The sequence below is a fragment of the Poecilia reticulata genome, linkage group LG19, assembly GCF_000633615.1.
Source record: "Poecilia reticulata strain Guanapo linkage group LG19, Guppy_female_1.0+MT, whole genome shotgun sequence".
NCBI lineage: Eukaryota > Metazoa > Chordata > Actinopteri > Cyprinodontiformes > Poeciliidae > Poecilia > Poecilia reticulata.
The window spans coordinates 23,577,894-23,604,944 of NC_024349.1; the positions used below are offsets into that span (position 1 = coordinate 23,577,894).

At 41.8% G+C, this 27,051-nt stretch overlaps 1 protein-coding gene across 4 annotated transcripts in view; it reads right to left on the reverse strand.

Annotated features, from left to right (window-relative positions):
• Positions 1–2,750: 2,750 nt before the first annotated feature.
• Positions 2,751–27,051, reverse strand: part of mrtfab (myocardin related transcription factor Ab) — a 51,717-nt gene continuing 27,416 nt past the window's right edge. For 3 of the 4 annotated variants that reach the window (XM_008437905.2, XM_008437907.2, XM_008437906.2), the window contains 17 exons: positions 21,955–22,020; positions 18,258–18,313; positions 17,885–17,960; positions 17,278–17,439; positions 14,847–15,010; positions 14,635–14,766; positions 13,846–13,914; positions 11,765–11,949; positions 11,287–11,458; positions 9,622–10,020; positions 8,541–9,485; positions 7,480–7,683; positions 7,315–7,407; positions 6,595–6,738; positions 6,350–6,445; positions 4,905–4,965; positions 2,751–4,257 (listed from right to left, as the gene is read on the reverse strand). In XM_008437905.2, the coding sequence (XP_008436127.1) occupies positions 3,680–4,257; positions 4,905–4,965; positions 6,350–6,445; positions 6,595–6,738; positions 7,315–7,407; positions 7,480–7,683; positions 8,541–9,485; positions 9,622–10,020; positions 11,287–11,458; positions 11,765–11,949; positions 13,846–13,914; positions 14,635–14,766; positions 14,847–15,010; positions 17,278–17,439; positions 17,885–17,960; positions 18,258–18,313; positions 21,955–22,020 (3,602 nt within the window). In that variant the 3' untranslated portion in view covers positions 2,751–3,679. The remainder of the gene's footprint in view (positions 4,258–4,904; positions 4,966–6,349; positions 6,446–6,594; positions 6,739–7,314; positions 7,408–7,479; positions 7,684–8,540; positions 9,486–9,621; positions 10,021–11,286; positions 11,459–11,764; positions 11,950–13,845; positions 13,915–14,634; positions 14,767–14,846; positions 15,011–17,277; positions 17,440–17,884; positions 17,961–18,257; positions 18,314–21,954; positions 22,021–27,051) is intronic. The other variant, XM_008437908.2, reaches the window with a different exon arrangement.

Below are 27,051 nucleotides of genomic sequence, written 5' to 3' on the forward strand. Positions count from 1 at the left end.
ACAAAGGTAAAACAACCTGAACAGGTGATCAACTCTAAACCACTCACACATTTTTACTCTCCGTCTCTGTCATTTAAGCACACCCGTTGCCATGGCAACCGCCTGCGMTCCACAAGCCGACCAAAGATTACGTTAAAAACATAACATTTAGTCCGTTACGATATTAGGTTTGCAGGCATGATATTTATTTTTGCGATTATTAATAAGCCTCTCATGAACACAGCAGTGGTTGATTAGTTAATTTTAAACTCCTGATCTGACTCAGAGTAGAGCCGCTGCTCCTCCACGTCGAGAGGAGCCAGTTGAGGTGGCTCGGGCATCTGGTAAGGATGCCTCCTGGACGCCTCCCTGGTGAGGTGTTCCGGGCACATCCCACTGTGAGGAGGCCTTGGGGAAGACCCAGGACACGCTGGAGGGATTACGTCTCTCGGCTGGCCTGGGAACGCCTTGGGATTCCCCCGGAGGAGCTGCAAGAAGTGGCTGGGGAGAGGGAAGTCTGGGCCTCCATTCTGAAGCTGCTGCCCCCGCGACCCGACCCCTGATAAGAGGAAGAAAATGGATGGATGGATGAAACTCCTGATCTGCTGGTTATTTTGATAATGGAAACGAAACAATAATCATTGAGATTATTATTGTTTTTGGGTTATTAATTTGAACAGTTTTGTTGATTTTTTTATTGATCTTTAATAAAGTTATGAACGTTTTGATAAGGAGTCAGAGGAGGACATGCTGGTCTCGTCCTTACAGCGTTCAGTTTGTCACCTAATGCCGAGATCGACTCAAAACCTTCCGCGATAGACATATTGCACCGCTGCTCTAGCAAAGCACAAACAGTTCAGAAACAATATGAAATGGGAAAAAACTAATCAGTCACGGCTGATTAGTGGGCGCACTCACGGCTGCAGTTTAACCCACTGATATTTTACAGCAGACAGCCTCTCCTCTCTCTTGCAGGTACTGCGTACCCCCGCTAAATCTTTTAGGGGTAGTAGTACCCTGCCGTACCCCCTTACTTTCACCCCTGTATATATACATACGTTATATACAACTTAATTTCTTTTTTTTTCAGCCAAATGCTAGGATATTTGCAGGTTACACCAAGCTAAATTTAAGACCATTTGTCTTAATTTTAGCTACATGAATTTACCTTTTATTATTCCCCCATTTGCCTTAATAAAAGCTTTCACCGAGCATGGAACGGGATCCTGTCAGTAGGTTGTGGAGCAGAGAGGATCTTTAGCCCCGGTGGCGCTGCAGCCTTTCGGAGCTCACTGCAGTTAATTAGTGGCATGGCCTCCGGACTTTTATCTGCTCTGTGAATGAGAGGGACATCACCGGCGCTGCATCAGGGAGCTGCTGCGACCTTTGTGTGTGAGCCGGTTGCACATGTTGCAATCTGGGTTTCAGATAGGCTGGGATCTCGTTGGGGGAGCTTGGAGGGATGGTGGAGGAAATTAGGAGGGCAGAAGAGGACTTGGTATTAGAGCTCAATTAAGACTGTTAGAAAGAGAAGGAAAAGGAGGGAATGATGAAGAGACCTCTTACTGTTTTTTCGTAAAAAGAGCTTTTTGATTTTTGGAGATTCCCATTTTTTCCTCCTCCAAATTTGTATCCCAGGTTTTACCAAAAAGCCAGATGAATGCTTAAGTGTCCCAAAGTGGAGGCTGAAAGGAAGGGAGAATCTGTTGACATGGCGACTAACAACCACACACACATTATAAATCTGGCCTTTATGGAAAAGGGAGGTTAAAAAAAAAATTCAGTTCTCAGTTTGCCATAAGCCGTGTGGGGGATCTTCTGGTCAGATCAGACTGAAACTGAACCAACATGCAAACTACTGAGTGTGGCCAAATAAATAAAAATAAACCTGCTTATAAAAATTACATTTCTATGGTGAAACACGCAGGTGGCAGAATCATGCTGTGGGAATGTTTTTCTTCCTGCAGGAACAAAGAGGCTTGTTAATGTGGAAAATGGTGGATCAAAAATAAAATAAACACTAAATATAGAGCAAAACCTCCTTTTAAAAAATGATGAAAATATATTGATGCAATAAGGTGGTCTAGTCAAAGTCCAGAACTAATTTGAGTCAAGTATTTGACTCCTTCCAGTCTTAACCAAGTATTTTACAAAAAGGAATTGGCAAACATTTCAGTCTAAGTGAGCAAAAGCACACGTTTCTAGTTCACACTGGGGGACTATAAAGAGATGCAAACACTTTTCAGATTTAGATTTTCAAATAAATTTAGAAAACTTCGGATCATTTTCCTTTTAATTCACCATTAGTCTATCATGTAAAATTCCAATTAACACGCAATTCTGTGTGAGTAGTTTTTGAAGGTATACAACTTCCCTGTCATCTTGAAGACAACTCTTATCATCACACAAGAAAGTTAACAAAACAGCCAAGTAAATTAGCACCAAATAATATTTTAAATTACTTGGGGGGGGGGCATGCTGAGAAGCTTTGTAAGGATTTAATTAAAGCTTCTTAGTCTCACAGACAGTGTTTGGATTCAAGATACGGTAGATTGTCATTACTAGCTTAAAATACATTTTCACTCCATTAGTTAAAAAAAAAAAAAATTCAATTTCAGGTAGTTTCCAGTAAGTTCATAGTTTTGGCGCCCTCTTGTGGCTGAAGTTAAATAAAGTTTAGTTTTTTTTCTTTTTAGAAACCCTTATACGGACAATTTACTACATAATTATGTCATGGAAAAGAACACAAGCAAACATATTTGTGTTTTTATTTTATGTTTATTTTTTTTTCAAAGTTTTATTTCTTTATAAAATGACAAGGACCGAGTGTTTTAGAAGCCCCCTCACTATGTTCCCCCAAAGCCGGCTCACTCGACTCTAAAGCAACCAGCAAAGAAAAATAGTCTTATGAACAATTGATATAATATACACCCCATATACAGCAATACATAGTGGTCTACCATAATGTTACCAATAATACACAGCCTCCACTGAGGCTTCAGTTCAAATGGTTGCCACTGATATGGTTCAATTCAACAGCAACCGACAACCAGTGATGATTGTTTCTTTGACTAGTGTGGGCGGGGATCAGGTTGCCATGTTGGGGAGACGAGGCCAGCCACAGCTGCCTTTTGCTTTACGTCCCACCAGCTGATCAGAAACACACCGGACTGGCCGTCCGGTGCTCAGATTCAGCTGCTGACCTGTCCGTCCGGTTAAACCAATCAGATTCAGCATAAGTGCAAAGTTAAAGGAGGCACTGACACACTCTGCCGCCTGAAGAGGCGCGGTAAACGTTCGCCTTCGTTCCTGCTCTGTCCTGCTTCCAATGGGTTCATTTGAACTGGGTTACAATCAAGGTCCGGACACAGGAAGTCTTTTTTTTAAATTTTTTTTTTAAGCCTGGCTCTAACCAGTCAGCTGCTCAAAATTCCCATAGAATTTAAATTCAGAAAAACATTGCTTGTTTAAAAAAGAATATAACTCTTCCTTTCTATGAATTCAACTTCTATGTTAGTTGCATATTTCATCTCAGCTCACATTCAGTAACAGCCAGCGACAAACCGTGTGTGTTTGTGTGTGCGTGCTTTTGCATGTGCCAGTGGCGGAGACCGCATATAGAGATGTGTGCGTGACATAAAGACGGAGCCTGTACACAGTGTGGGCGGCGGCAGCGTGTCGCCCCCGCCTGGACAGGCGGCTACAGACACGACTCCCAGTGCAGCTGCAGGTCCGTGCTGTCCAGGAAGTCGGCCGAGAAGACGCTGGGTGGCGTGTGAGGCGCCAGCGGCGTCAAACTCGTCCCCCCGTCTCTGTCGCACGCCGCCCCGCCCCCCCTGCATCCCCTGTTCTCTGCACCGCCACCGCCTCCGTTGCCCATGGAGATGTCCAGCCAGTCCATGCTGTCGAGGGTGGGGTCGCCAAAGTCCAGCCCTGCCGAGTGGTGGGAAAAGCTCAAGTCGGACGTGTCCATGGGGGACGGGGGGTGGTCCAGGATGCTGGGCGTGCTCAGCATCTGGCTGTGCAGGTCGTCGATCAGCGTCAGGCCACCACCGTCAGGCTCCATGCCCAGCAGCGGTGCCCCCGTGGTGCTCTCCAGGAAGTCCTCCAGGCGCCCGCCGCCGCTGCCGGGCTCTCCAACACGCAGCTGAGAGGAGAGGGTGTCTGTGGGGGTGGATGGGGACAGGTGGAGGGGGGATGTGGGGACAGAGGGGGAAGGCGGGTCGGAGTGGAGGGGTGCAAGGGAAGGGTCCGGGTTGGCCTTGAAGCCTGGGATTTCTGAAGGAAGACAGAGAGAAAGATGATCACCATGAGTGTCCTCTCAGGTTCAGCAGAGAGTTTTCCCTCTTCTTCCGCTTCTCTACTCTCATCTCTTTCTTTCCATTTCTACCTTTTCCCCAGCTTTCTCCCTTTTTCAGCCTCCAAGTTCATTGAATTTGAAATAAATTAGGGTTTTCAAAATTATCGTGTTAGTTCTGCTTTAATTCACATTCTTTTGACCCTGTTCAATTTCTTAATGCACAGGTTTCTTCTGTACTTTTACAACGTCTGTGCTACAGTTTGAACAGTATTTTCTTCTCTTCTTCAACTGTTTCTCTATGGGGCTAATTTCCCATTTCTTAAAACTGTTTTTTTTTTTTTTTTTCTTAAAACAGATGCACACTCGACTTTTCTATGTGGCGTTCAGAGCACAAGAAGTACCCCAAAATTATTTTACTGTTGTAGACAAAACAAAGTAGCGAAGCATAATTTTACATGTAGCTATTTGTGACTGAAGCAACAGTAACTATTTTAATCATTTGACATTATTAAGGTAGTAATATAGAACTCAGTAACACCTTGACACTTGGACAATAATTCTGAGTGTCACACTGCCGGATGGGTCATGTAAAAGAACAAAAACAACAAAAGACCCAGACAGTTACCTCCACTCTTGAGCAGGATGTCGAACAGATCGTCCATCTGCTGGCTGTTCACACCATTCTCCTGCAAAACAAACGCAAAGCCGTTAAACAGCTACAGAAAAACAAACTGCCGCAGCTAAAGGTTTGGACCTTCATGGGAAGTGGAGTTTGGAATTAGTTAATAACAGTGCCTTGTAAAAGTGTTCATATTCTTTGAAAGTCTTAATCTTTTGTCACTTTAAGCCACAAATTTGACTGCATCTTTCTGAGATTCTGCGTGAAAGAAAAACACAAAGGAAACAAAATGGCTTTCAAACCTCTTTACCAATACAAATGTGAAAGATGTGGCACACATTGTATTCAGCCCCCTTAGCAAATACTTGAGTACTGTTCATATTCGTAAAACTCCCAAAGTAGTAATGCAATTCGCCTTATATGAGCCTTGGAGTTTTATGTAAAGCATAATGCACAGATCGTATTTTGATGTGCAACACTCATGCAGCCCTCCTGCAAGGTATTTACTCTATGGTGCTGAATACAAATACACACCACACGTATCACATTTTTATTTTGAAAGGTTTTTAGCTACTTTGCTATGAAATCTCGCATAAAACCAGAGAATATAAAAAGGCTTAAGGAGTATGAATATGTTTGCAAGGCACTGCAACTGTAAGGGTTGAAGTTAGAAGCCTAACCAGACTGAAACAATTTTTTCAAACCCAATTATTAATCGCCACACCACATGCATGTTACATGACTCCACTGGTGCACACACATGGTCGTGGGAACCAGATTAAGAGTTTTAGCTGAAGAGCTCACCCATCTGACACCAGTTCATCAGCCATGGACAAATATTAATAAATACATAAAAACAGCTTTGAGTGTATTTGCATGACATAACTAATCATTTCCAGCCTTCACTGCAATGGATTTCACCTAAAAATAAAAATAAAAAACTCATATTTCTATCAAACATATTAAAACAGAGTAACACGATTTTTAAGTATTTGCATGTAACGTTTTGTGTTATTCTGTATCATTTTGCAGAATTTTTAAAAGTATCAAAAGTGAAAATATGTTTTTGTTCTGTTTTCTTGGTCCCAAGTTGCTAAAAAAGCTTCATGCAAACTGAGAAGAAAAAAATTCAACAATAGACACAGTTCTGCTTTTCTCATGACTGCTAACACTTGTCCAGTGATAGACATTTTTTTTCCTTCCTGCAGATATTTAATATTTAAAACAACCAGAGCAACTGTGGGAACAAGACAAAGAAAGCAGAAGTAAATCTGTCGAACAAAGAGGAAAAAATGAAAACAAGCAACAGATGAGATGTAGGTTGGTATTTGTGCGTCCAGAGACGGATGTCAACTCTCACAGTTGACATCCGCCATGCAGATGCAGATGGAGATGAAAAACATTGATGAGTGCAATACGGATGGAAAGAAAAGACATGCTGAGGGACATACTTTAGAGCGCTGAGGAGGGAGGGAGGCATTTTGTTTGGGGGAGGGAGGGGTGAACAGTGTGTGCCGGTCGTAAGGCGGACACATCTCCTCTTTCCGCTGGGAGCAGAGCGATGAAGAGACGAGAGGAAACAAGGGGAAAAGAACTTTACACAGAGTGAAGAGAGCCACTGAGAGACAGAGCCTGCATGCTGATGGGGTCTCTGCTGCAAAGGGAGGGCGAGGGGCCGAGGCAGGCGGGGCGTTACCTTCAGGGAGGACATCAGGTTACTTTGGCTTTCAGTGTCGGGCATGTCGTCGTCGAAGAACGGCTGCAGGCTGGGCGGGGCCGTGTGGGACAGGCTCGGCTGGGGCGACCCGTTGGTGTCTAAGTGCAAGGCTGCCTTCTGTCCCTGAGGGGGTGCAGCAGAGAGTTAGTATAACACTGAGGAGAAGTGCCTTGTTTCCATGGCTGCGCAATTAACTGATTAGTCAGTAAAAAAAAAAGGCAAATTCTGCAGATTCGTTTTCATCTAATCACTTAAGATAATTTTATCCCATATTTTAAATACATTAAAAATACAAATAAAGGACTCAATTCCTTTTTTAGGTAAGAAAATAAACATTTTACTGCCCAAATTTGCTGTAGTATAGCATTCCTTTAGTGAACGCTTGATTATTTGTAGCTAAGGAAGCTATCAACATGTGAAAAGCATGTTTTATATCTTTTTCAATGTGACGTTTATCTGACTATTTGTAATAGCATTTTAGAAATAAATAGATATCATATATCAGTTTCAATTGTTACAATTGGTAATTTCAATTTTTTGCAGCACAACTGAATTTTAACTGCACCAGCACTGACACCTAGTGGACAGATTATAGCACTGCATAAACAGCAGATAGTCCCTTGTTTTATTTTTACCTCTCTTGTCGGATACTAAAACAACAGAAATCATATCTCCTTTAAACAGAGGTGTTCATTTGACCTTTTTGTCCGGTTGGCTCACAGGCTCAGCTACTGGCTGCTGTTTTGATTGGCTGTCGGTGCTGGGGAGTTTACTTGGACTGGACTGTAGTCTCTGTGAAGTGACAGACAGAGTCGTTAGTCGTTTCATGAAGATGCTGCAGCTCGCTCTGTGGCGCCCCTTTACCTGCAGGGTGATGCGTCCATTGATTTTGGCCAATGAGGACACGCCATTCTGCCTGTCTCTGGCATGACCGGTCAGAGCGATCAGGTAGTGGTTGCCGTTGCTGTCGGTGACCAGCGTGGGCATGCCGTTGGCCTTGAGGTCCAATGCGATGGCTTGGGTTTGGAGCGGAGTGCCGTTCTGTTGGTTGATGATAACTGGAGTCACCTGGAAAAGAAACAGATGAAAACATGTTTTTACCTGATATTTATTGACTCCAACCTAGTGACGGAATTTACTGTATCCTTACCGTAAAAAAATCTCATCATAAGGATTTTGATTGATTGCCAATTCTATAAATTTCAATTAACAATATAAATATAAAACAAAACTGACAGTTTCAAGGGAAATGTTATTTTTAACATTTTCTCCACTGTTTCATAAGAGCACGAACAGATACGAGTAATATCAAAAATATGATTGAAGGTCGATACTGTGTGCAGCTTAGTGGTACAAGTCACACTTTATGTATCTGACATTCCTAAGAAGCATATTTTAAATGGGAAAGTTTTTCGAATGTTCATGGTGACAGCCATAAAGTTACCTAAAACATAAAAATAAAAATTAGGGCTGGAAAATAAATCAACAATATTATATTGTCATAGACGTGTGAACAATATCAGTAGATGATGCGTCTGATAGAATGGGTTTATCAGCTCAACTTATCACAGCCAGCTAAGAATTAACTAACTCTCTAACTATGGTTACCTAGCAACAGCAGCAGTCTCTGGTTCTACCATTGTGCCTCATAACAGCTTAAAAATACAAAACAATGAGATGGAGTGAAAACTGCATGAAACAATAAAAGTCACTCCACCAGTTTGGCAATGTTTTAGATATTTAAAACATTGATAAATATCGATGTTGACCAATATGAAACACCTATTCAGTGACGTGTTTTTCTGGCATATCATCCAGGCCTAAAATCATTTAAATAGTCACAATGATATCACCTAATATTGCAATGAAAGTCCTCCCAGTAAAAGTCCATATTGCCCGCCCTACTCAAACCACACCTGTCTCACCTGCTGGGCGCTCGCTGCGGCCGTCTGCTGTTTGTGCTGCAGCCTCTGCTGCAGCCTCTGCTGCTTCCTCTGGCTCGCTGCTGCCTTCTGGTTCTGGATCTGCACCTGAACCTGCTTCAGCTGCACCTGGCTCTTCTGGACAGGGTTCTTCTGATGAGCTTGGACGTCGACTTGCGTTTGCTTGACCTGGTTCTGCTGGGCCAGCTTCTGCTGGGCCTGGAGCTGCTTCTGCTGGGTCTGCTGGATGATTAGCTGCTGCAGCTGCTGCTGATGGAGCAGCAGGGCCTCTTTCTTCTGCTGCTGCTGCTTGTGTGGGTTGGCCTTCCCCTCCGAGTCTTTCTGCAGCTTGGCCTGCTGCTGCTGCTTCTGCTGCTCAGCCTGCTGCAGCTGCAGCCGGTGGATCTGCTGCAGCCTCAGCAGCGTCTCCTGGGAGCACTGCATTGGCTGGGCCAGCCTCTTGTCCTGCGCCTCCTCTGTCACTCCCTCCATCCCTTTCTCAGGCTCCACCTCCTCCTTCACGGCCAGAGCGGCACAGTTTTGGAGCGCCAGCGGCTGAGCGGACGAAGCTTTTATTAGAGTGTGGAGCTTCGCCTCTGTGGGCATTCTGCTCTTCTCGCTTCCCTCCTTCTTCACCACCACCGCCCCGACGGCCATCTTGCCCTGCTCCAGCTGGGACCTCAGGGTCTCTACCAGCCTCTGCTTTTGCCGCAGCATCCTGGTTAGCTCCTCGATCTGCTTGTCCTTCTCCTGCAGCATCTGGTCCTTGTCCAGAGACAATGTTTCCATGGCTCCCGCGGCCAGGGGCTCTTTGGCCATTGACTTGGACACGCTGCAGGAGCTCTGGATCTCCTCCTTGACGACGGAGTAAGGCTGTGGGAGTGACGCCATGTTTGATGGGTGCTGAGGAGAGGGGTGGAGCGTGAGCTGGGTGAGGGGAGAGGTCACCTAAAGGAAGGAAGAAAGAAAAAACTGTTAGTAAAGGACAAACTCGGATGCTGATTTTCAGACCTCTGCGGAGGTCACATTTGCCTGCATGAATGTAGTCTAATAGTCTAACGCCGACAGACAATCCAAGCCTCACCATTTCCCCAAACATGTCCCCATTGCAGCTCGTTTCATCGGGACTCAAGCCGGCCAACGAGCGTTCCGAGGGTGTGGGTGACACCGGAGGGCTGGAGCTGGTGCTACCGAACCGCATGATCCGCCCCGGGACAGCCTGGGCCAGCGAGGACAAAGCCAGCTTAAAGCAGGCGCCGTCCGCCGGCTGGTGGTCGAAGGTGGGGGTTGTGTTTGAAGCCGATGTGGTGGTGTTGGTGGCGGCGGCAGAGGCCTGCTGGATCGACTGCGGCGCGGCGCTCTTCAAAGCCGCCGTGGTGTTGCCGTTTTGTTCTTGGTAATTGCGGAGCCTCTCGATGAGATCGTTCTTGGTTCCGGAGACAGTCAGGCCGCGCAATTTCAGTTCTTGTTTCAACTCGGCGACCTGGAAGAAGAGGAACAATGAGGAATATCTCACCGCATGCAGCTGAAAATTGAACATGTGAAGAGAATCGTCTGGGATTAACTTGTAGAAATATCATTTAAAAGTTGACAAGATAACCATTGACTTGCATCACTGGATTGGATATCATGCAACTCATCTTGCAACATACATGCGCATAAATGCTATGCATTGAGTCAGAAATGTCGGTGGTCAGAAAAATGTTAGAGTAACACAGAGTCAGAAAAAGGGACGTAATGTTGTGATATTATTGACACTATGAATAATAGATAAAGAATTCAAGGACATCACATTTCACATTAAGTTTTAACTAAAAAAAATAATTGAGAAAGTGGGAAGTAGGTCAGCTATGCTAACTTGACTTTGACAACATGAAAGTGTACATGTGCTGAGCAGTTTGGTGTGTTTCAGTTAACACTAAAATAAGACGACCCACACTCCAGATCGTCAGTAGAGCAGGTGTTTAAATGAGTTAATCAGTCACCGCTGTGTTCAGATGGCCTCTGATTAATACAAAATAAACATCTAGTCTGAAAACAAAAAACTGTAACAGACCGAAGGTTCTGTTTTTTAATGTAGTGTTTAATGTGGGAAATGTTTGCCTGTTTTGAGGTGTTGTAATTACTGCACTTTTGGACAGCCAAGCTGTTGTCAGTCGGTTTCCACGGCAGCAGGTCTGTGTGTGTGTGTGGAGTAAAGCCGACAGAGTGAGACAAACAGTAGTTCTGAACGGCTGTCATTTCTAAAAGTTCAACACATGCAAACTGCATCATTTGTTCATAGTACGTTGTGAAATTCATGTCATCAAACAAAATATTTCACAAAGTCTAGGAGTATATCTTTCAATTTTAACAAATTATGATTCCTACTTCAGCAATTACATAAAATTAATGTATAATACATATGAGAAATGTGTGTAGTTCTCTCTTGCATCTTGCTTATAGATTTATATCTAAGTTTAACATTTTAAAACATTGGCAATTTTCTCAGCTTTAACTGAAGCCATATTTTAGAGAGCAAAGACGAGAGACGAGCATTTTTGTGGCAGACTCCTGCTCTGCCAGACTGTTCCGCATTGGAACAGTCTGGTTTTGTAGACATGACTCTATGAATAGTAATGGTGCCTTCAGGTGTGCATCACTGGCTCTAGTGGCCAATAGCCGCTGTCCAATCCAGTTCTATAGTTCAATAAAGCTTAGTTTTTAGAGATAAATAAGCTTCACCACAGAGTAAAGGTGCTGGATTTACTTTGAATTCATCCAGGTTGGCTGGAAGCGTGGTGGGTTTGGCTCCAGCCACTGCAGCCTGGCTCTGACGGGCGGCTGTGGTCTGAGCTGAGGGGGCCGTGGTCGTGGTGGTAAGAGCCGTGCGGGAGGGGGAGGGGCCTGAGCTGGAGGAGGGAGGCTGATCAGCTTGTGGCCTGTGTGGTGAAAGAAAACGGCACAGAGTTTCAAACATCTCTCCTCATAGAGGCGCCCGTCAATGCAAATAAAACCCAGATAAAGCAGCTGCTAACAGCGCAGTCCAACGCTACAATCAGAAACTTCAGCGGGGTCTGCGTCTGCACCACAGGCAAATGTTTACCGTCATGCAAAATCAAAGGATCATTTTTATCTCGTACTTCTGCTTTAAATGACACACTTTGTGAACTTGCTCTAAAATGAGCTAACCACAGCAGAGGGGAGGACACCCATCAGTCGCACACAAAGCTACGCCGGACGCTCACTTGGGAGGGGCGGGCAGGATGGTGTGGTAGTTGTAGTGCTGCTGCTGCTGACTGAGAATCTGCAGCTGCAGGAAGAGCTGCTGCTGCTGGAGCAGCTTGGCGTAGGACGAGTCCATCTGAGGCGGGCGCTCCTTGTCGGCCTTCTGGTCCGGAGGGATGTACTGGTGGTACTTCAGCTTCTTCACCTGTGGGGCGGAGGACGGGATATGAGCAACTTTCGCCATGAGAGACTCCGTCAAAGCTCGGAGGCTTTCCTTACCAAACTATTACACAACGTGACACATTCAAGTTTGTAGACCAACAAACTTGAATGTGTTTTATTGGAAGTTTATGTGATCAATCAACACAAAGTTGAATGGCTATCAATGCTTTGTATTTTAAAAAAAAGAGAATAAATAAATACACCAGAACAGTCAGAAGCGGCGATTAATCTGATTAATCGTGAGGACAAATTATTCAAATAATTGTCAACTAATTTAGTAATTGATTAATTGTTAAATGGAGTATACAGACTCAAAAAAGGCTAAATACTGGGGTGCTGTAGTGGCGAAGGGGCAAAGCACAACCCATGTATTGAGGCCTTAGTCCTCATGCCGGTGGTCACGGATTCGATTTCTGGCCTGGCGAAGTTTGCCGTATGTCTTCCCCCTCTCTCACAACCATCTTTCCTGTCAAACTACTTTCAAATAAAGGCCACTAGAGCCAACAACAAAAAAAGGCAAAATACTGAAAGAACAACATATTAGGAGTAGTAATTAAGCCAAAACTGTAAAACAAAAACACCTTTAGCAGTAAGTTCTACCCAGAACTCCTCAAGTGGTATAGCTCTAGCTTCACCGGATTCAAATTATGCAAAAAATAATTTACAAATCTTCTATTAAGCACTTTTTGCTATCGAATTATTAACTGGTTAATATAAAAAATAACCAACAGAACAATAAACTGTACTGGTGCTAAGACAAGCAGAAAGGGCCAAACTTTTCATATGTTGATGATTCAAGTATCTTTTCGCTACACATGCATTCTTCACTACAAATTATCAAGAGTTGACTAAATGAAATGTCATTTTATTTTAGGTAATATACTGTTTTTCTTATTTAAAAAAGGAATTTAATTATTAATTTGTTTGCACCTTTTAATGCATTTGTGTGTCAGGAGGGTCGCTTTTACAAGATGTCAAAAGTGTAGTAAAATGTACATAATATACATATAAAATATATAGGTAAATAGCGGTTATCAGCTAGAAGAGCCGAATTAATATCAGATATCAGCCCAGATTGTCATATTGGTGCATTCCTACGTAAGAAAATGTTTCCAGGTTCTTGGATTTTTGTAGTTATTTAGATCTGAATAGAAACTGAAGATTAAATTTGACTAAACATATACTTAGTTTGGATGTATTTAATGTGCAAGAAACTTTCAGTATTCAACTTGCTGATCAGAGCAAGTTATGGGAACATTGGCTGATGTCGGCCGATTGCTGCATTTCTACTGGAGTCAAAGATTTGCAAAGCACTATTTCTACAAGAAAATACAATCATGCATTATGCTACTCCTGTGATACACCTATGCATTTCTTTATGTTGGTTTACCACATAAAACCCCAAGTAAGTGAATGCAGTTAATGACTGTGATGTCACAAACACAGATCTGGTAAAAGCACAGACACATGTCCGACTGTGTCAGTGTTGAGTTCACTGTGGTTGAACAAAAAAAAGTCCAAAAAAAAAAGTATTCGTTCCTCTTTTGATGCAGAGTTCTCTGAACAAGAATAATTAAGGTCATGCTAAAATGTCAACGTTACCGAGAAAAGCCTTTCTATACATTTAAAGGTACAGACACCGAAAATATCAGAAGTCCTTCCCATTTTTATATTTCTCTGTTTTCAGGAATAATTAACTGAAATTAGCCAAAAAAAATCTTTTAAAGCTGAAAAAAACAAAGAAAAAAAAACAACAACAACAATAAAATAAATAACCAGACAACTGGTCACTTTCTCAATTTTCATCAGATTTCCAAACACATTGAAATCACAATTAAGTCACTGTATTAGAATGAATAATAAAAAAGTCCTTGCTGACCTTAGGTTTGTTGTCCTTTGGTTTCTTCGATCTCTGTGAGGGGCGGTCTGAACTCATCTTAGCCTGGGACTGCGGGCAAAAATGGGATTTGGGGATGGAGGGAAGTCAACAAATTAAAAACTGTGGATAGGTGAACCAATAACACCAGATCACTTCAGGAATGATCAAACCTGAGGCAAGTTTAACACCAAATGCTTTAAGGGGTTGTATTATGGTTTTTCCAGGTGGATAGTGCCATTTTACAGCACAATCAAGGAACTGTTACCATCAGTTATAAAAATGCTACACATATATAAATTCGACTTCATAGTTTATCGGCTTGAAATTGGGCCTGTCTCTTTAAAAACTATTGCTTTTTCTTAAACTCTGCCTTCAGGAAGTCATCATAACATGGCTCTTCTTTAACCCTTTAACAACGTTTTTACCAATGTTGCTCTGATAAGTAGCTCCTATAATGAGCTCAGCAGATGTGCAGTTCCACCAGGTGTTTGCTAATCGCTGCTGGCTAGACTGAAAGAGCAGAATGGGCGAGTCACAGGTGAGTGCTGCTCTGTGAGATAAAAGCTTGGAAAATGTAGCTGCGAGGGGAGGAGCTATGTCTAGAAGGCGGGGCTAGGTCCAACCCAGGCCTTTTGCACAGTTACCATGGAGATGAAAGAATTTCTCAAACATGAATGGAAAACATCAAGGCAAAACTCCATGAATGTTTTTGATGAGGGAACAACGTTATAACATGATGATGTAAAAAAGCCTACCTTACATCACACTGTCCCTTTAAATGTTGCGTACCTTGAGGTGTCCAGAAGACAGGCGAGAGCTCAGCGCCAACCCATTTGTCATTTTTGGCAGTGGGGGGGAGTCCGACAAACTGACCAGAGGTGGAGGAGGCGGAGGAGGTGGAGGAGGGGGCTGTGTGAGAAACTGAAGACGTGGTTGTGGTTAACAGCGAGGAATCTCTCCTGTGATTTGCTTCATTCGGCTGGGAGGATGAGCTGTAATACCTGCGTGGGGGACATGTCCCCGTTCTGGACCAGCACGTGGGATGGGGACAATTGCGTGACGGCGCTCAGCGGAGAGTCGTGATTGGCTAACTGGTCGGGTGACAGAGCGTCGCTGCTGTCTTCGTCTAGAGACGAGCTCTCGCCTCCGGCTCCTTTCGGGGAATCTGCAACGGAACAAGAGACGGATTTTTCAGGTCGCCGTAACAACAGCTGGACCTTCGTCTTCCTCAAACTAAATCTGAAAAATGTCGCAATGAAGTGACTTTAGAGAAGTTGGATAACATGTTGTGCTCTGTGGCTGCTCTGTCGCAATGTGGCTGTGCTAATTCTTCAGCCAGAGGTGAGCGCTTTGTTTTTAACGCTGCAGCTTCCAGCACGAGGATGAATCCTCCCGTGTTTCTACACCCAGCTGGGAGGGAAACCCTAATTGTTCTTATTGCTTCTCTGACGTGAAGACAGAGTTTGTGGTGCACAGCTCAGGAAGTCCTTGGTACACTGGCAGCAGCAGCCACTACAGGGCTAAAAATGTTCAGCACGAATACTCCTTCACCTTCTGGTGTCCGGAATGTGACACCATCTTCCTGGATCAGAAGTTTGTTCAAATCTCATGAATTTACAAAATAGTGGTTTAAGATTTGTGAACATAATTTTGTCACGTTCTAATCACAAACGGTGTATTTTTGTGGGCTTTATGTAGAGATGCACCGATCAGATATCAGTATTTGTATCGGCTCCGGTATTGAAAAAAATTCTAGATCGGGTATCTGTGACGATGTTCTATCAGGGGAGATCTATTCCATCTAATTCTATACTTCGTGCTCTGAGTGACATCCTGCTTTTATTATTTTAAGTTACATTTAGAATTCCTTATTGCACTTTCTGAATCATTTAAAAAAAGATTTCCTGCACAAAGTCAACTTGGTTTTGTTTCAGTTTATTTACTTTGCATGGCTGATTGAAGTGACAGAACAAATTAAAGTTGTTTTTACATGTTTGACCAAGCTCAGATATTGCTATTGGAAATTTAAAAAAGTGTATTTGGTGCATTCCTAATTTTATGTGCCATAACAACAAAAGGAAAACGATTTTTATGATTTTCTGAATGCTCTACTTTGCAAAAAAGCTGAAGCTCAGTGCGATTAGATACGGAGACTCTCTCAACAACACTTCTCATGCCTGGCCACAAATACACGACTGAATTTAGGTGCATCCCCGCAACATGGTGTGGACGATTTTATTTACCAATCAGTGGACATCTGAAGGAAACTTAAGAAAAGTAACCAAGTAGTTTTGAATTTATTTTGTGTAGTCTGGTTCTTTGGAAGGTCGTGTATCAAATAACTACTAAAACAATGGATGTTTTAGTAGCTTTTCTAGTTTTTCCATTGAGTAATTGCATTGAACCTCTAAAAGTAGCAGTTACATTCTTAGGAATGTAACTTTTTTTTTCTTGCCATTAAGGTGGAATTTTTTTTTTTTTTTTGCACTGCAAAACCACAAAATTCTACCAAGAATTTGTGGTGTAGTTTCTAGTAAGACACAACTAACATACAAGTAACTTTTCAGTAAGATATAGGAGCTTATTCAAGGATAATAATTTATTAATATTGATGAAGAAGTGGTAGTTCCACTTGCAGATTGTTTCAGATGGAAAAAAGCAATATTTTGTTGAAAAGTTATTTGTAAGTTAGTTTTGTCTTATTTTCAGTAAACTAAAATATTTGCAGTAGAAACTAGACCAAAAATATTCTGTAAGATGTGATTTTGTAGTGATAGTTACATCAACATCCCACAGAAGAAAATACATCCATCCTCTTTTTGCAAAGGTTTTTGAATTTATCTAGGTTTTAACATTTAAAATCTAAAAATATATATTTTTTTAAAAACTTTTTTTTTTTAAATGACAAATTTGCTATGGTAAATATAAATGAAAGCTATCTGTCTATTTTTCAAAACTTCACGTAACTTTTACGGTACAGAACAAGTTTCGTTTATCTAGTCTGAGGGTCAAAATGGTTCTTTGGATTGTTAAGGCTGCAGACCTCTGGTCAACTACATCCTACGCTAATGAGATCCACCAAAGCCTGGAGTTGTAAGTCTTGGTGCAGTTTCTGGCCGATAACAAACCTTTAAAAAGCCTGACTCCGTTTTTGACCTACACCCATTTTTTGTGTCATGTAATTCATCCATGACACAAAGATAAAGTAATTTGTTGCTGTATTCTTTTGAATACAGCAACAAATTCAGGCTGGCAACAGATGGATGACTGTTGATAAGTTTAACCCTGTTTATAAGGTGTGAAAAAGGGTCTATGAACAGAAAATGATTAACCTGTGTACATCAGAGGTATGGAGCAAAGTAAACTTTCATTTTCGGCATTTAACTCCTATTAAAGCGCAGCCGAGTGTTTTCAGTGTGCGTCGGCAGTTACCCAGCAGCGAGGACTGCAGAGGGCAGCTGACAGACAGGATGTTCTTGTGGACCAGCTCGATGGGGCCGGGCCGGTGAGAGATCTTGTCATTGAGGTCATCGGCCAGCCGCGCCCGCTTCAGCTTCAGCTGCTTGGCCTGCAGGGACGGCTCTGCTGACGTCTCTGTGGAGGACGCAGAAAAGAAAAAAATCACCAGCTGATTGATTGTGTTCTCCAGAACGACCGAGAACCACCCAGGTGAGTGAGCTTGGGCTTCTTTCACAAAGGGAAATGACAAGGAGTTTCTTTAAAAAGTCTTGCAGAAGAATTGTTAAAGAAGCACTGCTAAAAGGAAGTTAGGTTTCTGAAGATTGCAGATATTGAGCAGCTAGGGGTCTGCGCCACTTCCTTTATTTGATTTCAAACTGAGTTTAAAACCAAAAGAACAAAATATACAGATGGTTGGTGTCGATAAAAGCAAAAGCAATCGACATTATTAACCCAATTAAGACTGCATCTATTAAATCCTTTTAAGAATTGAGACATGATTCTTGCAGAGAAATAAGCAGAATTACAAAAAAGCTTAAGTTGAGTTTTACACACTTTCTAATTTTTCTCGTATGCTCACCCTCCAGAATGTGCATCCTGACCAGCTCAGAGCGCTCCGGACGACTCCGGATCTTCCTCTTCAGGTAGTCCTCGGTCTGAAGACGAGCAAATAACACAAATTTGCTAGGTGGTACAGCGCAGACGTACAGCGCAAAGCATTTTTCTTCCAGAGAAGAAAGCGGGCAACTTCCAACATTTGTTTCACCCTTTACAAACCAGAAACTGTTTGTCACAACTCTACTTTAATCTCCCTGCTAAATGCTCATTGATATTACCACCAATAATCCAAACAGCCTCTGTAATCAATCACTTCTTCTGCAGGAAAGAAAAGGAGTCATTTTGTGCATAAAGCTGCTGCCTCGGTAGAGAGGAAACCCACGGTGACTGCTCACCCTCGCTCGCTCCAGACTCCTCCGCTGTTCGTGAAAGGCTGCAGGGCTCTTCAGGGCTGCATGGAGAAGCAGAACGAAAAAAATAAGAAGTTAAAAAAAAAAACAGACACACACACACACAAAACAGCAGAGAAGAAGACACTCGAACTGGGATGACTGGCAGCTCTCACTTCAACAAGCGAGAACACACAGCGCTCCGGCTGAACAGCGAGTCAAAGCAGAAGTAGCTGCATGTAGAGAAGGTCAGCGGTGCTAATTCAAACCACAAACTAATGACATTTCAGCTGAAACCTTCAAGACGTCTCTGCTACAGGATCCCCACAATATGATGCTGCCACCAGCAGCGACTTGGACTGTTAGTTGGTAAATTACTGGGACTCTTTAAGTGAAATCCTGAATTTAGATAGATGAATACCCAAAATAAGAACTGGTTTAGCTAAACGAGATAAGAAATTAGCATATGGAGCTAACACTTCTAGCTAATGTCAGGTATTGAATTTACGTCGTTTTCACATTGAATTATCACGTCAAATTTTCTCTTCATTTAAGCCTGTCAGAATAAGCAATAAATAAATTAATCTGTATGATAAAATAAAAGAAGTGCAATAATTTTCCTTCGGACAACAGTCGTTAAAGAGACGTTCCCCATCAATGTAGCAGAAAAGCCAACATTTTAAGAAACACAGCAAACATTTGACACCAAGTGTGAAGTAGTTAGCTCGCACTACCTGCCACTTTTGCCTGTTTTCCCTGTCTGAGCTGAATGGTGACTTCAAATGCAATTTTAGTTGCAGAAACTTCAAAATCCATTGTAATTATTGCCGTTTTTGGTTGTTTTATTTGTTCATTTTGGATATTTGAAATGGTTTCCGAATTAATGTTGAATGTTCTTTAGAAATAAAGTTTTTTATATATTTTTGTGTGGGGACTTTATCAAGCCACTATCATTATTACATTAGTTGAAAATGCTCTCAAAATGACATTATTATTATTTATCGCAATCATTTCTGGGACAATTCATTGTCCAGCAAATTTTGTTAACTTCGTGGTTTAGTAGAAGCAGAAGCATAACAAAAAGAAGCACAGTGTTAGCAGAAGGATATTGGGAGGGCAGTGGCAGTTATGATGTAACGTAGAAAAGATCTGATTGGCCAACAGCTGGTGAAATCCCAGCCAAGGGTGTGTGTGTGAATGAGGACAGTGTGACTAGAGGCAACTGATGACTGGGTGGGGGGTCCGAGGCAATACGGATGACAAGAGCTGAAGATTAAACAAACTTACTTACAGGTAATCAAACAACAAAAGGTCAGGAGGTCAAAATGACACAAAGATAAAGTAATCTTTATTGAAACTTTGTTTACTAAGCAAAAGAATTTGTTCTCTCACTGACTGGTGAGAGTTGCTTTTTATTGTGAGTATAAGTGGTAGCATCTGTTTATGCTACCAAGGTTTCATAATTATTATTATTAATTATAATAATTTTCTAAATTCATAGTACACATTTTCCTTAGACAAAATGCTTCATGAGAATAGAAAAACATACATATTGAGTTTTACAGTGTCTCGCTTCTGAAGAGAAATCTGAATTGATGATATGATGATAAAAACTGGAGGGGAAAGTGGCCACACACAAAAAAAAACAAACAAAAAAAACACACTGATTGGTGCATTTCAGCCTGTAATAAAAACCAGAATCAGAATCATATAGAGAACTCCTAAAAAAACAGCCTCCTCCTTTTGGGACAACTTGGTTAAATTGCTGAATGAGGAAAAGAAGAAGCGAAACGTTTCGGCACAGCTATTCCGTGAACTAATTGGAGCTTTCACTTTCTTTCAATGCCCTCCATGTTCCTATGGAAACACACATCTCCACAGAACATCTTCTGGATCTTCAAATCCTAGAAAGATATAATTCATACAAGAACAGCTGATGCTGTTTGCATTGTTTAATTTCTGTTCACTTTCTAATGAAGTCTTAAGCTTCACAATAACAGCGACCGGGTGGACGTTTGTCAGCTACCCGAGTCAAGAATATTTCGACAGACTGTGGAAAGTTACTCATTCACACTGCCCCCAGCTGCTAAAACCAAGGTGAAACCTTGATGCTGGTTCTCACCTTGAACTGCTTCCACCACTGCAATGATGCAATCATGCTTTTTTCAGGTGAAAACATCAACAGCTATCAAGTAACACAATCTAAAAGTCTGTTTGCAATTTTTTTCAACAATATCCATACATAGATATGGCAACTCATTTGAAATGTGGTCGGATTTTTACTTAATAACAAAAGGGCTCATTTGATCCGAAGATACCAAACGCTTAAGGCGAAATGACAACAGCAACAGATGCAGTAGCCACGTCTACAAAAGTTGAAGAATATTGAATTATATGACAATTCGTGTTCAGCTTTGCACCTGTAGGCAGAACAACGTCTCAGTGATCTCCCTTACAGCTATGCCCTTCTTTAAATGTTTACCTATGCAGCCACCCTGGTCATAATGTTATGCCTATGTTTTCCTTTTCCTATAGTAATGTGGAGAATGAGGATAAACATCATCTGGTTTAGATTAAAAACGTTATCAAACAAATTAAGGTTTGCCTTAAAAGTGTCAGTGGTGCTCAAAGTAGGGGTCGGCATCCAAATGCTTCAGACACAAATGTTTTTCAAACCCCCCCCCCAAAGAAATCAAAATGAAGCTCTGCATAGAGTAAAGATCAGGACTAAAGAGAAGAAACAACTGAATGAAAAGAGAGTTCTGACTGCATCAGGGCTAAGTTCTAAATAGTTCTTTGCTCTAAAATGTGAGCACGCAAGCACTTCATACAGACATAAAAATAAAACAGGGTTTTTTCTAGTTTACCCCTTCTTTTAATAGCTGCTTTTAACTGTCTGGCTAAATAAAGCCACAGTAAACAGTAAATATTAACTTCTCTGTACATCTCTCCATACTGAGATCACACACAGAAGATGCAGTTAACACATTCCTGGTGTACAACACTGACTGCTGCCTTCGACTTCAGACCTGAACTAAAACATTTGATTAAAAAATAAAATAAAAAGGTACTCATTATGTCAAAACTAACAGGAAAAAAAAACATGAACCAACTGCCTCTTGTGTTGTGTGTAACTCATGAAACAGGAAGTGACTGGAGAAGAAGAGGAAGCTGCCCTATTTGATAACACAAACTGGTGCAAAAAGACGCAATGTGTGCGACGTATGCGGAATGTACTTATTCATACCGATAACACAGATAGGGGCCAACATCTTCAGAAGAGAAGTGAAGAGAGGAAACTGCGACCTGACTGTTCGCAAAATGTCACTGAAGGCTGGAGGTTTGTGTTCGCAACAGCAAATAGTCAAATTAAAGACGGAATTAAATTGTAATGTAACAAAATGCTCAACAGTGCCAGTATGCAACGCATGCTGATGCAGGAAATAGAAAAGGTTAAACCCGTGACCTCAGTTTAGGGACACGGAAACACTACCTGAGGCACATCAGGAGGCAATAACCCCCCTCCCCAAAAAAAGCAGAAATTCACTAACATTTCTCTTCAGGTAACACTGAGTATTTATGAGGTTTTCTAAGGAATTAAACTGCATCATCTGCATACAGACAGATGTGAAGGAACACAATGCAAGTTCAGTGAAACAGACAAGAAAACGGCGCAGTTTAGAGATTCAAAATGTGAACTTACGTGGCATGATCCCTTGGCTGACCAGCTCCTCTCGAGTGCGTCTCTGCTGAAGTTTGAGCTGGAGGACTGCATGGATCCAGAGATGGCGAGGAGAGAGAAGAGAAGAGAAGAGAAGAAGAGAAGAGAGTCAGTCACAACCGGCAAATGGAGGAAACCGCAGAGATGGAGCTCTGAGCAGGTCAGCAATCCACCCGTCAAATTCACACGAATAAATGTGGTCGAACTGAGTTGGAGGACCTGCACTCTCCGCTAGCCAGCTCATCCTCCCAGTTCCCCCTTCTTCATTTTCTCTTTTTTTTTTTTTGAAGTCAAACAGAAGGCGGGTACAAAGTGGGTGTAGACAGACTACTATGCACTTCCTGTTTCTAGGGGGTTTTCTTTTTTTTTTTTCCTCTATCAGGAGTTTTCAGATGTGTGAAAAAAAACCTCATCATGCATCAAAGAAATGAAAAGCAACTACAATCTAAAAGATCAAAGAAAGTAGGGCAGAAAAAAAAAACCTGACATGCTGGATTGTAAGCAGACCAGTTCTGATTAACAGGTAGATGTAGCATGTGGGCCGACTGCAGCGTCATTTCAAAACAGGAAGTACTCGTTACATAACCGAGCAGCAAACAGAAGGAGCTCTGGAGAAAACAATGCTTGGCAAATGGAGCGGGACCTTGTTTAACCTTTTTGTATGCAGCGTGAAGATCATTGATAGTTCTTCAAACTGCCAATGAAACTAGATAAATTTTTTATTAAGTCAGCAACATGAAACTTGATTATGATAACGTCTGTGTATATAAACTGAATTTCATCCTTCACCGCAATACAGGAGAAAAAACAAAAGTGATGCCGACTTTAAAATTTGCGTGAAGCAGCAAACACACTCGTTTATTAACCAATATTGTGATGGTGAGTGTGTTAATCTCCGCACAGTGTTGAGTCTATTTTGGTGACTCTTATTTTGAAGTATGAAAGGAAGTTGCTCTTTAACTACCCTGTTGTGTTGACAGAGGAACCATTGTTTTCCCCAGTGTGTTATTAGCCTGCTGGGCTACCAGGCTTTACTTTCCTCCCCGCCAGACTAAGTATTTATTTATTTTATTTAAATAGAGTAATTCATAAAAAATTTCAATAAAATTAACAAAAAAAAATATTATGAAAAATGTGATTTAATCTTGTTTTTGAACGCATCATCGTGGATGTATCGCTACAGCCAAAATTAAAGGAGCAATGCTGGTACAGTTACACTCTGATCAAAATAAACAGGCCTTGTTTTGTGTGCATCATCTTTCCCCGCTGGTGTAACGTGTGTGTGTGTGTGTGTGTGTGTATATATATATATGCAGTAGGACACACTGCTGAAGACTCCCAAGCATTTGTGTTCAGCCGTTATGTCTGCTACTTTGAGGACATCCTGCACCTGTCCCTTCAAACTTATAAAGCAACGTCATTGGCTAGCTAACCAGTTAGCTGCTGCCATTACAACAATTTAGGGGTGGAGTGCAACACAGAAAGCCCTATGAATTACTGTGAGCTCTTAGGCCTCTTGATGTCATTCCTAGGCTCTTATGGTCATCACCGGCTATCCCGGCACCCCTCTTATTTTAACAAGTGTGCATGCTTTACATCCTGAGCCATTAGTCAAACACCAGAGACTCTTCCCTGGAAGCAAAAACATGCCAGTGACGTTAAAACAGATCTGGACTAGAAGATTGAGACTCACAATCTTATTCGCCTCCTTCGCAGGCGAATAAAAACATAAGGGAGCTCTGACACGTCGGTGCAAACCGATGATGGCATGGTGGATATGCTGTACTTCCAGGAAAGAGGTTTATTCTGGGAAAGAGAATCCTACACTTCCCCTCTATTCTTATCTCACCATACATCCCTCCTTAAAGTCAATAACTTATTTATCCTCTCCAGCTCTCTTTCGTCTTCCTATCTTTATTCCTAAAGTTTAATCAAGGCCAAGTCTGTTTATTCCAGAGATACTAGCTTGAAGAGGCTAATGATGACATGAAGCAATAAAAACAAACCACAAGTCTAACTCTTCATGTATCAACAGAGCAAAGCTGCCATAGAGCCAAACAGATCCAGTGTGAACACTTCGTTTTCAGCTGGAGAACTAAAGACAAAACATGACGTCTGTAAAGTGTCTGTCCTCAAGTCTTAGTATAAACTCTACAAGGGTGACAGAAGTTAAAAGCAAACTCTGTACTGATGGGAAATTTGCATGCTGGGAGGGCAGTCCACCTTGGACTTGTTCTCGCCTTGCTACTACATCAAACTTCTACATACTTTATTTGGATTTCAGATGATAGACCAACAGTCTTTTCTTGTGCACATCTCTACCGGGCTTTGCTACAGACGGAAGGTTTTGCCCATTCTTCCTCACAAAACAGCTCAAGCTCGGTCAGATTGGATGGAGAGCGTCTGTGAATGTCAAATTTCAAGTCTTGCCACAGATTCTGAGTTGGATTCAAGTCTGAACATCGACTAGGCCATTCAACCACATGAGTATCCTGTGATCTAAACTATTATATTGAAGAACTTGCTACATGATCAGGGTGTTTAACATGTTTCTCCAAGGACTGCCCAGTGTTTAGCTCCAACCATGTCCAATAAACTCCCTGCTAAGAAAAACATTCAAACAGCATTATATCACCCCTCTACATCACACACCATCCTCACCATGTTTCACAGTCATGTGTAGTATAAATTTTCTCCTACATATAGCATTTTGCATGTAGGCAAATTGTGGATCACCTTCCATGTGGTTGATGTGTTCCTTACCTTAGCAGTGGATCTCTACAGAATGACCACAAACCTTTCAGCTGCCTCTCTGATCAATGTTCTCCTTGACTCAACTATAAGTTTAGGTTAACTCCCATGTCCTGGTGGTGATATCGAACTGATACAATGTCAGCACGACTCATACCTTTGTAACTTGTTATGTAGCGTGGAATGTTAGAAAACATGATTCTACTCAGAGAGCAATAGTCAACAACAATAGGCATGAGAACAACTGACCTGCTTATTATTATCCAATGGGTCCGAAAGCAGGATACAAGTGCTGGTGATAGAAACGCTGGGCCGGACTAAAGCTGGTAATTAGATGCTTATATGGGAGATTTTAGATGCAGGCCGATATAATCAGATACTAATTTTTTTGGGCTGATATCAGACCAATATCTATGGTATATTGAATTGGGTCACCCCTAATAGTTCTGTCATTCCCCTTTGAATTTTGGATGACAGATAAAGCAGTCTTGTAAATTAAATTACACACAGATGAACTCTATGCCCAAGGGGTGTCCTCATTGTAGTTTTTTGGCCGATTAAGATTTTTGTCTGAAAAGCTGCTAAATTTAGCAACAGAGTTGCTGAGTTGGCAATACCGAGTTAACTATCACTACCTGGGTTGACCCCTTCTGTTCTGCTGTGTTCTCTCACAGCAGAACAGAAGGGGACAGTGGCTGATTTTCAGATGCTTGTGGAGGTAGATAAGATTGATGGATAAGATCAATTTCACATGCAAGTATCGGTCAATCGACGGAGCACCCCTACTATTTATATTCTTCAAAAGGCAAAATACTGGATTTTAATTAGACCTGTAAGAGTAAAGAGAACTTAATTCAAATGTATGCCACCTTTTACAGATTTAGAAAAGAAAAGAAGCAAAAAACATTATTTTGCTTCACCTTTGCAATTACACATTACGTTGAGTCATGGTCTATCACATAAATGAAACACTGACCAACATATTTGACGTGTATTGATGTTTGTGATGATGACAATCAAAATGTAATTCTTGCTTGTTTTCTCAATTGTTGTCTTTGTATTTGTGTGTTTTTATGATGTATAGCGCTTTGAACTGCCTTGTTGCTAAAACGTGTCATACAAATAAACTTGATTGATTGATAACGTCCCAATAAAGTTAAAGACTTTCAAAAGGTATGAATACTTTCGGGCAGAAGATGTGCTCTTTATGCTTTGCGGATATGAAGAAAGAGACTCGATACACTCTCTCAGACTTAACCAGGTTTGAAGGCCATTTTGGTTAAATTGGGAAAAGGACAAAAAGGGCAGTGGGGATTTTTATTGGGATTCTGGGACACCGACAACGCTCCTTCGCTGCTGTAGTCACAACAAGCTACAGCGAAGGAGCTCTGAGGGCACGATTCACAGCCTCAAGGAGCTGCAGAGGAAACGGCAATAGACCACAGTCTGAGCGTTTTCTCAAAAAGAGCAACAGGATGTCACCTTTTCACTACCATGTCTCAAAATTCTAATTCTTCACACTAAAAGGAACTTGTAGAGCTTTCTGATAGATGTAACTGTTCAGTCATGGCCAAAAGTTTTGAGAATGATTCAAATGTTWATATTTACAAAGTCTACTGCTTCTGTTTTTATAATGGCAATTTGCATATACTCCAGAATGTTATAAAGAGTGATCAGCTTAACAGCAATTAATTGCAAAGTCAATATTTGCCTAGAAAACTTTATCCGCCAAAACATATTTCAACTTCATTGCAGCCCTGCCTTAAAAGGACCAGCTAACATTGTTTCAGTGATTGCTCCATTAACACAGGTGTGGGTGTTGATGAGGACAGGGCTGGAGATCAATCTGTCATGATTAAGTAAGAATGACACCACTGGACACTTTAAAAAGAGGCTGGTGCTTGGCATCATTGTTTCTCTTCTGTGAACCATGGTTATCTCTAAAGAAACACRTGCAGTCRTCATTGCACTGCACAAAAATGGCCCAACAGGGAAGAGTATCGCAGCTAGAAAGATTGCACCTCGGTCAACAATCTATCGCATCATCAAGAACTTCATGGAACCTCTCTCCTTTGTTGCCAAAAAGGCTCCATGGCGCCCAAGAAAGACCAGCAAGCGCCAGGACCTTCTCTTAAAAGTGTTTCAGCTGCAGTATTGGGCTACCAGCAGTGCAGAGCTTCGTGTGAGTGCATCTGCACGCACTGTGAGGCGGAGACTCTTGGAGCAAGGCCTGGTCTCAAGGAGGGCAGCAAAGAAGCCACTTCTCTTCAGGAAAAACATCAGGGACAGACTGATATTCTGCAAAAGGTACAGGGAGTGGACTGCTGA